Source organism: Elaeis guineensis, chromosome 1 (genome assembly GCF_000442705.2).
Source record: "Elaeis guineensis isolate ETL-2024a chromosome 1, EG11, whole genome shotgun sequence".
NCBI lineage: Eukaryota > Viridiplantae > Streptophyta > Magnoliopsida > Arecales > Arecaceae > Elaeis > Elaeis guineensis.
In genome coordinates, this window is record NC_025993.2 from 169629616 (window position 1) to 169640489 (window position 10874).

At 37.9% G+C, this 10874-nt stretch overlaps 1 protein-coding gene across 1 annotated transcript; it reads right to left on the minus strand.

Annotated features, from left to right (window-relative positions):
* Nucleotides 1-606: 606 nt before the first annotated feature.
* Nucleotides 607-9434, minus strand: LOC105060165 (magnesium transporter MRS2-1). The gene is given in 5 exon segments (XM_019855756.3): nucleotides 607-875; nucleotides 5103-5150; nucleotides 5236-5559; nucleotides 5649-5777; nucleotides 8777-9434. Coding segments are annotated over 5 exon segments (1389 nt in total). The 5' UTR covers nucleotide 9434; the 3' UTR covers nucleotides 607-644.
* Nucleotides 9435-10874: the final 1440 nt, after the last annotated feature.

Sequence of the window (10874 nt, forward strand, 5' to 3'; positions counted from 1 at the left end):
ACTAAATCATTTTTCCATCAAACAATAAAGTAGACATTTAACATTGTACCTAAAATGCCAATCCTCATTTTTAACATCTCCATCATTCAATGTTTAATAACTTAGTCAAATCTAAAAAGCATAAGAAATATCATGAAAAATATGAATAAGTTTTACCAACTTATCTAGAAAAATAGTAATATAAAAGAACATGGATAACAAATTCTGAAATCACTTTCCTATATGTAAAAAATATAGATAAATTATTTTTTTATCTAAATATTATCTAAAAAATATTTACTCAAAAAAATATGGATTCTCAGACAAATCTTTTATCCGTAAAAAAGTGGACCCTCAAAGAATAGACTCTTAAAGCCGGACATGCCAACGTACACAAATGTCCGCAGGCTAAAAGTTCCATGGAGAAACAAGTTGCAAAACTCTGTTAAGATGAAAATATAACAAGAAAATAAGAAGTGTCGCTAATTTATTCTCTCCTACAGCAGTAAAACTCTTTATATCCCCTAGGCTTTTCTTCAAACCTTAAGAATGGTGTGTGCGTGTGTAAGGGATAAAAATATGATGGCCTCTTATCCAATTGTTGCTTGAATGTAAAACAGATTGCACTAAGAGAAATCACTCTCTTCTTTATATCTGCAACGTATCTACAAAGGGACTAATCTTCTGTATCTAAAATAACATAGGAAGGAGCAGAATATAACTACACCGGACACTCCAGTGATTATAAGCACCCATTGGAATGCCATCGGTTTTTCAAATAATGTTATTGGAAAATTCATGCCAAAGATCCCTGCAACAACCCCAAAGATGGCAACGACAAATGTTGCAACTGTTAGCAGCAACTCAAATTGGATCAGCTGATTCCGAACATTGTCCTGAAAGCAGAGAAATTCAAGTCAATGATAAACAATTCAGTAGGTAAAAGGGCTTAGAGTGTCTGACTAACATACACTACTTTACAGTTTAGGAAACAAGAAACAAATATCTTTTCACGAAAAAAAATATATAAACAAATATTAATTCTTTCATCAACACTGTAGCATTCAGTTTGTGCAATACACATGATTGTTTTAGAGGAAAAGTTACTTGATAAAAGCTTATGTCCCTTAAAGAATTGTCTGGTTTAAAGGAAGGACTATTTCATAAAAAGTTGAGACCCATCACAGATTGATACGACTGTCATCAATAAAAAACTCAGGGCAGAGACCTTCCTATGCAAAACGCCTCTTCTGACCTTTCAGTTTTCTTCTCCATAACAAATTTATAGACAGATGAGCATATCAGGATGAACGAAGATCATAATAAGCAAGTGCAGGTAGGGTAGCCATGCAAGTGCTCTTTTATGCGGTGCTATAATTTGACGGTGCACCATGTAATACAGTCTGGTACTTTTGTTTTTTATGCATGTAGAAAGCAGAGCAAGGAAAAAATGACACTCAAGACATCCAGACAGTCTCTTTGATTGTCAAGGTGAACAAGTAGTTGCTTAAATTCGGAATCCTCAATGTTTCATAAATTTGTACATAAAAAAAAATATTGCCTTAATTTTAGAAACGAAAATATACTTAACAATTCATGCTGAAAGGCCGTTAGGAGTCTTGTAAGTACAGCCCCATGCAGCTTGAGTTGCCGACGCAGGTTAGCCTGCTTGTTTGAATGCCTACAAGGAGAGCTGATCATAGGCCAGGTTTGGGCATAGAAAATGTCAAATTTTAAATATACCTGGACCAAAGCCTAACTAAAAATGAACATAGTTTAAGCTCGAGGCCTAACCCATAATAAGTTTTACTTGCAGAGAAAGTCTTTGTGCACTGCGTGTGATGCAATAAAATTGATGTGGAGTGCACCATCCAATTATCTTGGAGCACGTAGCGTACTTAATGATGGGACAGACATTTAATGCCACCCAGCTTTTTTTTTTGTCAATTTTCAGATGACGAAAATGCCCTTTCCTCCATAGAACAAAGAAGAAACAGTATTATTATTTCCTAATACCTTGTATGATTTTTCGTGAATATATATGACGTCCTGAATCATATATATGACTTCTTGTATATTTATGACATCCTGAATGATATATATAACTTCTGATCCTGGTAGATTTCTTATGAATATATATGATATCCTAAACAATACATATGACTTCCTATGAATATACATGACATCCTAAATAATATATATGGCTTTCTAATCCCTTATATGACTTTCTGTGAATATCTATGATATTCTAAATAATATATATGACTTTCAGTGAATATATATGACATCTTGAACAATATATATGGCTTCCTAATGCCTTATATGACTTTCTATGAATATATATGACATCTTGAACAATATATATAACTTCTGTTAGTCATATAAGGCATAAAAAAGTCATATATATTATTTAAGATATCATATATATTCACAGTAAGTCATATAAGGTGTTAGGAAGCCATATATATTGTTCAAGATGTCATATATATTCATAGAAAGTTATATAAGGCATTAGAAAGTCATATATATTGTTCAAGATGTCATATATATTCATAAGAAGTCATATATATCGTTCAGGATGTCATATATATTCACAGAAAGTCATATAAGATGTTAGAAAGTTATATAGTTCAGAAAGTCATATATATTATTCAGGATGTCATAAAGATATAAAAAGTCATATATATCGTTCAGGACGTCATATATATTCATAAAAAGTCATACAAGACATCAGGAAGTAATAATACTGTTTTTTATTTATTCTATGGAAAGAAGGATATTTTCGTCACTGAAAATTGAAGAAAGAAAAAAGCTGAGCGGCATTAAATGTCTGTCTCATTTAAGTGCGCTACGTGCCCCAATATTATTGGACGGTGCGCTCCTATTGCACCGCACGTGGTGCACCAAGAATGACTCTTACTTGCAACTCAAATTGCACTGTAAATTGAGTTGCTTGTTGGACTATAATTTAAGGTTATCATGTGATAGGTCAAATCATGGTCAAAATGGCTGCAAGACGAGTTGCAGTTGTTCGAAAAGATATCTTAATTTAAGAAAAAAAATCTCTTTATTCCATCTCAATCAAAGCTTTAGTACCTCACCCCATGTTATTGCCTCCCTCCCTTTTAATACCCCATCCCGACCTCACCTCCCGCCAGATTTCCCCAACTATACTTCACTAGACCTCTTCCAATCTCTCCTCCTTCACCTCCTTCACTACCCCTCTCCTCCCTCACCTTGATCTTTAGTCCCTCCTCATTGCCACGCTCAATGTTGTTGTTAGCCTCCCCGACCTCATGGAAGGCCACATCTGCCTCCTCCATCTCAACCTTCATTGTAGTAGCTTCCTCGTCACCTACATCCTTCATCACCTTGTAGACCTCTGTGTCACCACCCACCTCTACCCAATCCTCATCTTTGCCTACCCTTTCCTCTGAACCACTCTCATTTGCCCTTTTCCTTCATTGCCCACACCCTCCACCTCTACACCGCCATGCACCACCTCTAGCCCCTTGTCCCGCACCTCTCCTTCACCTTCTTCACCTTCCTTAAAGCCAGTACCGCTGCCCACTCCATCCCTATGGGCGTCCAGGTCCACACCCTAGCCCTCGCCATTGATAGCTTCAACATTAACATCTTCATCAAGAACACCTCATCTCCATGTATGTCGGGTGCTCCAACTTGGCATCCACTAGCAAGTGTTTGACAGAATATCCATCAGAGACACCATAACTTGGACTTCATTAATCATCACCTATACCAAAGTCAGCGACATGGGCTCTGCTGAAGGGTTTTACAGTAGACTGTTGTGAAGGACATGGTGGCATGAACTGCCATAATTATGAGAAAGGGCCACACACCACTCTTTTCCCCAAACTCTCCTCCAAACACAAAAATAAGCTTCATTGTTGGTCAACTATTACAACTTAAGTTGAAATGCAACTTGAATTATAGTGCAACTTCAACTATATGGCTTCAAACAACCCCTTAAATCTAACGTAAATAATTGCTACTACACAATTGCCATTTCAGTTAGACGTTCATGAAATCTATGAAGCATGGTTTGCAATGTAATTATTGCTCTACAAAGAATGTTTTGGACTTTGGAGAGCACAAGATTTTCCAAAAAAATTATAAAAATAAGCTACCATTCACATGTTTATCAATACTAGAACTCCGTATGTTTCATACCTTAATAATGTACTGAATTTATATAATTTATCTTGTGTATAAACTAGTGGAATAAATTAAATATCAAGGCCAGTGACTGCACCTAGGGTGGTATGGCTACAATTCTTCAATAATATTCATGTGTGCTGGCAAAAGAACTTATTTATGTTCTCCATGAACCAATAAAAAGTACTTCTTCAAGCCAATGGCAATAAGTCTTATGGTAATCCCAACAATAATGCTCATTTTTTGTGCTCAGATTGAGGGTACTTGAATTCCCTGAAATCAGTATGTGATTTTTGATGAATTTTATCCTTTTACCATAACTTCTAATTGACAATTTTGTCTTAGCAAGTTACAATAGACAACATGCTCAAGTACATACATATACACTGTATTACTGTGTTTTGAGAATTAGCTGCACCTGAAATTCCCATCCCACTGTCATTGAAGACTCATCAATGGCAAACGTCATTAAATTGGTGGATGTTTCTTGTTATTGAATTTTTTATATGATTGAGGCACATAATATGATCCCAACAGAATTTACTTATCTATAGTTGTCATAGAAGGCTAGTCTAATGCATGTATAATAGCAGAGATATCAGTAGATATCATCAGCAGATACATGTCTTCCACAACAAAATAAAGCACTACTATTACAGGTTAGCTAAAATGTACATAATACATCTTTCAAAACATTGTCACATTATCATCAGAAATTAAAGAATCACTTGACTAGCAGAAAGAAATGAGTTTTATTTCTTTCTTGTTAGTGATCTGATTTGACAAATAGACCAGAATCAATTGTTTGGATATTACGAAATGGCTTATGTGTCATTAGTAATTTTTTAATCCCTTTAGATCATCTCAGTTATGGCATTGCATGCTACAAATACAATCACAAGCAAGGTACAGCATTAACCATAAAACTCAGGAGAAGGGAAAAATACCAGTTGAATGTTAATAAAATCTTCTGTGTCATCAATGTACTCCTTCAGCTGAAAAGATAGTGCAGATAACCAATCTTTAGATATTTTGATTATTCCAGAGAAAGTTATAAAACTAAAATAATCCATTAATTACCGAAGTCAGTTTGTTAAGAGTGCTATCAATGACCACAAAGTAAGCTTCCAACAGCATCTCCAACTCCTCTATGTTTTGTGTGTTATCAGAACTTTTCATACTTCTAGCAAGGCTCAATGTCTTCCCAACAAGCTTTTGAGGTTCAGGTGGTGAAGAAACAGGTGAAACTGGAGCAGAAACTGATACTCCAGCACCAACAGAACCAAATCCTTGTATAGAATGGTCACTGTAGAATGATGCTTCCATTCATCTTTTCTTCTCAGTAAGATACATTTCAGCCATATCACCATCATCATCCATCAACTGCTCGATCTCATCCCGAGCCTATCCAAGCAAAACTTCAATGGTATTAAAAACAGCAGGGAGAGAGCTATATATGAAATTGCTAAGCGGCGCTGACATTATGGGTCTACCTTTTGAACTCTCCTAGTCAATGCAACAAGCCTGCTTTTCAATCGGCGCACACATTCCAAGTTAAGTGTGCTGATCTTTGATGTTAGCTCATCTAATACAGGGTATGCTTCAATTTCTAGTTCAGCAGCCTAATGAAGTTTACAGTCATCTTCAGTTTCTATTGAGGGACAAAATGCAGACATGCACATATTGATATTAATATCAGCAAGCCATGAATCATAAATAATTGTTATGCACTTCAGCAGATGAATATCATAAATCACATCCACAATTAGTCAAATATGAAAACAAAAGATGCGAGTTAGACTAAGTAACATAGAGGTGTAGATTCAACTTCAGGTCTCATGAACTGGTTTGAACTAGTTTAAGCGTACATTTGCAATATTAAGGATGCATTCACTAGGGAACATGGAAACAAAACTGCATTCAGAATAAATCACTTGGGAACAACATCTTTGCATATGGTGTCAAAAGGTATTTAACATTGACTGTTTCAATACATTTTCTTGAAAAATTAGAAAGACTTAAAGCATTGATTGTTTCAATATTGACTGTTTTAATATTTAAAGAATTGATTGCTTTTCTTGTAAAAAGATACATACAATATCTCAAATATTTTCTGGTTGTCGGCAATGATTAATGGGCTCCTGACACCCGTGGTGATAACAATCAAGATTTTAATTATCTGCAGTTCAGCACAGGGCCAGTTTATTGTACACATTGGGTAATTGGTCAACAAACAAGCAGGTCACACATGAGCATAAAGTCTTGGAACTTCAGTGGTATATACTATAATTCTGAATTATAGACCCAATATATAAAGGATCTCTCTTGCAGGTTATTGTTAAGAGTAAGTAACCAAGGAGACATCCGTTTATGGATGCATGAAGGAATCCATGCATGGATGAATTATTCTATTTATAACATAAATGTTTGGAGATGCACCTTCTCAGATTCAGAATTATAGACCCAATAGATAAAGGATCTCTCTTGCAGGTTATTGTTAAGAGTAAGTGAGCAAGGAGAAATCTGTTTATGGATGCACGAAGGAATCCATGCATGGATGAATTATTCTATCTATAACATAAATGTTTGGAGGAGCACCTTCTCAGCTACAATGTTTGACTACAACTACACAATCCACATGCATTCATGTTGTCAAATGATATCAATACAAAGCTATTTATATGTAATGCAATGGTACCCAATCACCTCTTGCCACTCGCACAATTACTAAGTGTTAGAGAGAGAGAGAGAGAGAGAGAGAGAGAGAGGCAAGAGGAAAGTTGAGAATGGAGATGAAAAGTTGAAAGAACTTCTTAGTAAAGCTTCTTTTCTTCCATTAATGGATTTCAGCACAGCACAACATGATCTGTTGTATTAAAACATGCAGCACTACCACAGAGCCAACAGAGTACTAGTACTTAGCATGTTGATGTGCCAATACATGCAAACATTGACACTAAATGACACGGCATAGCATGATCTAAACCTTCAAATGCTAAGCCAGCATGCCAGTAGTGCACCAAGGAATGCATTTTAAACTACACAATTTGGTTATGAAGCCCCATAAACATGAAGTTTTATGTTTTCTTTGGTTTGCCATATGGGATCCTTATACACTACAATGTCCAAGGATTGTTTTCTGAAAGGACCAATTTCCACAAAATTTTGTGGCTAGGAGAGTTACCTCTAGGTTTACCCTTAACTTTTGGAAAGACTGCCAATTTTCAGAGCCTCACTATCTCAAAGTCTTTTAAGGACAAAATGTGTGAAGCAAGCTAATGTTGGGTGATGGACAACAATAAGTGGTACCCAATTTTCAAGGAGATTCAACCAACGGTTTAGTTGAAAGACTTAGAGGAAAGCAAGTGAAAAATAGGAAGTTGACATTGCAAAAGGATCTTGCTAGGAGCATAGCATCAGTGAATACAAAAGAATACAAATGTTACAAGCAGAAAGAAGTTCACAAGGTATGGTCCAGAGATCTCAAATCATCTTCCTATCTTTGACCCTATATTTGATTTCTAAATCTCTTCACTCATCTTTGTGCGGCAAACTTTCACTACATTTTCAAAATATGAAAAACAAAATTTCTTCATGAAAGTGAAAGCAAGAGCCCATATGAGAGTAAGTAGAGCGACCAAAAAGAGAGCAAAAATAAAGTCCCTACTGTCAAGGAAAATGTCTATATATTGTAGTTGTATAACAATAACAAAATTCCTTCCCTTTCATAGCTGGTCAGCCATATCAATTTCATTTGCATTTGAAATTATTCCACAGTTTGCTCTCACTTGATTTTCTTTTTCATGTTCCTGATGCATCCACTTCCAATGGAACATGACCCACTTTGACTCAGACATTTGCTCTTTCCAATCACAACCCATCATGCATCTTTAGGATACTCTTTCTCTAGTCAATATGGGTATCTTGACTGTTCCATAATATATCAAGTCAATATACTGGATTGCTGGTTGGCATGCATTTATCTGTTGATTAGTGATGAAGGTCTTGTTTCCACCACAATCCAATACCTTGGATTGGACTATTGGAAATTCGGTTTCAATATTCATGCACATAGCATGTCCTTTGATGGTCTGTGGTGTACACTTCTAAATTATGAAGCATACTCACCATCAACCAGAAATAAGTATTCTTCAGGCATCTACAACAACTACTACATGGAAACCAATCCAACAACTTCTCGAGTAGCAATTATTCAGTATTTTGCTAGGGTAGATTCACAAATCCTTTTATATAATCGATCAAGATCCATTTAACGGTCTTTTGGGGGCTTTGCTTGCAGCAACTGCATTACTATGTTATGCCCACAAACAGAGCAGTACCAAAGGTACCGATACCATATATCCGATAACAAACCAATCCAATGCCATATTAATGAATACTGATTCAGTCACAAATAGTATATCCATTTTCCATGCAAGAGGGGGGCCAATCAAAAGTGACCCACACCATATCACTGTTGAATCAACCATCCAAACTCTAAACTCGTTTTGAACTTTTCGACCAATATATCAGTTTTCGGTTTATGTTCAGGTTGTCTCCCAAGGAAAGAAATCTAGAGTCTAAAGCGCGAAACAAGGGAATCAAGGATTCAAGATAGCACCTGTGCATCAAGGAAGGTGCAAGCGGCCTCGAGTGCGACCTCGAGTGCCCGGAACTCGAAGGGGAGGTAATCCGGCGAAGTGGACCCGCCGGTGAAGACGTCCCCGGAGTGAGCGGTAAGGCGGCGCTGGAGCTCCGCGACGTACTGCAAGACATAGACGTCGGGCGAGTTGAGGAGGAACACCTCGTCAGCGGTGATGATGCAGCGGATCTGCTCGAGATTGACGACGATGGCCTTCTCCCGGCCAAGGATGGTGGAGGGATAGACGAAAAGTGGGTCCAGGAGGCGGAGGTCGCGGGCGGGGAGGTCGCACCGCCGCATCATCGTGAACTTGTCCACTTCGATCACCTGCGAGCTCCTAGTCGCGGCGTCGACGCGGATCCACGACCGGAGGCCCTGCCCCCGCTTCTTGAGCCCCAGGAAGTCCATGCACTGGAAGAGGGGGCGGTGCGAGGCGCCGGCGGCGGACGGTTCCTGGGATTTCGAGGCCGCCGGCGTGGAGGTAGCTAACGAGGGTTTGGGCGGGAGGAGCCGCTCTTTGAGCTCCACCATGGGAAGACGGGAGAAGGGCGAAAATTCTCTTCTATTTAAACGTCTTGGGCGTACGAGATCGTCGGGGCGCGCGGGCTCCCACCGCCCAGACCAAAACGTTATCATAGTGAGAGGAGGCACGTCAAGGATATGTACCAAGGGGTAGGGCCAAGATTTTTCCTAGGTTTGGTTCAATCCCTGACCCAAAAGGGTTAGGTTGGGTCAATTTCCGTGGGATTTGGAATTCTAGGTAGAGCTAATTTTTGTGTTGGGTATAGGCTTTGTTATAACAGTTAGATCCAATTGTGCAGTAATTGTACCAAACTTAGATGGAAAAGAATGTCACGTTTCTGGGACTCAAACCAGACTTGCAGTTACAAGAAAATTAGGTGATTCAAGTGGGTTGCTACTTTGCTGTCTTCCTTGATTTTGGTAGTTGAAGCCTTCATATCTGTAGCAAGCTACAAGACTAGTAACTGCCATCTTTTCGGAGTTTTAAGTTCTGGTTCTCGATGACACTGAACCAAGTCAACCAACAATTCCAAGGCATTTGAAGAATGATGGTATCATATTAGGTACATGAATCTTTTATCAGATAATTTTTAGCTTGGTGGAAGTGACAACCCTCAAGTGGTGAGTTCATCAGTGTTCATTTAAGTACCCGGGCCCCTGCTGGATATTTGGTGTCCAGAGCTCTGATTACAGAAGCCAGCGGTCGCTCATGTCTTTTAGGAGGTCGACCAAGCAGCCGATCACTCAGCTGATACCATTTGGCCTTCCGACTCGCAAGAACTTAAAGAGCTGGCCTTTGCTGATACTTTGGGATGTACTTACACTAGAAATATGCAATACCTTCTGGTTCAAAAAAATTAAAAATAAAAATAAAAAAATAAAAAAATGGGGGAATACAGAGAGGGAGAGAATGACTAAATGGATATATATCGAAGTAAATTCTAAAATCATGCAATATACACCAGAGATTATATGTGCATAAAAAAATTCGAACTTTTCTCAAGATATTTGAAATCTTGTTATTGGTGCATTAAATCGTTCTCGAGACACGTGGTATTATCATACAAAATCAAAAAGATATCAATCTTAAAGTGCCAGATTCTAGCATACCAACTTATCTATAAATCGGATTTAGCTCAATATTTTACCAAGTTATATAAAAGATGCCCTTATACTCTCTAAACGACATCTCTGCTAACAGAAATATTCAGGTCGGATATATGCCGATCTGAATCCTAGTCTTCTATCCTGGAATATTACGGCTTCCTTATTTTGCACCGATCTTCTATCGAGGTAAGCTATTATTACGACGAACTTGGCTATTTTGCAAATACCCACAGTAGTTTTCTCAACCAGACCATAGCTGGTCACGATCTCATATCCAGCTCATATGCACAGCTGTACGCCAGCTCATTTACAGGTGATTTTCTAACGGTCTAACAAACTCTCCTAACGGCCTAACAAACTCTGGAACGGCCTCATCATCCCCTCTATAAATAGAGGATCAAGGATCCTCCATCGATAAATCCAACCATGAAAACTAGAAAAAACTTTG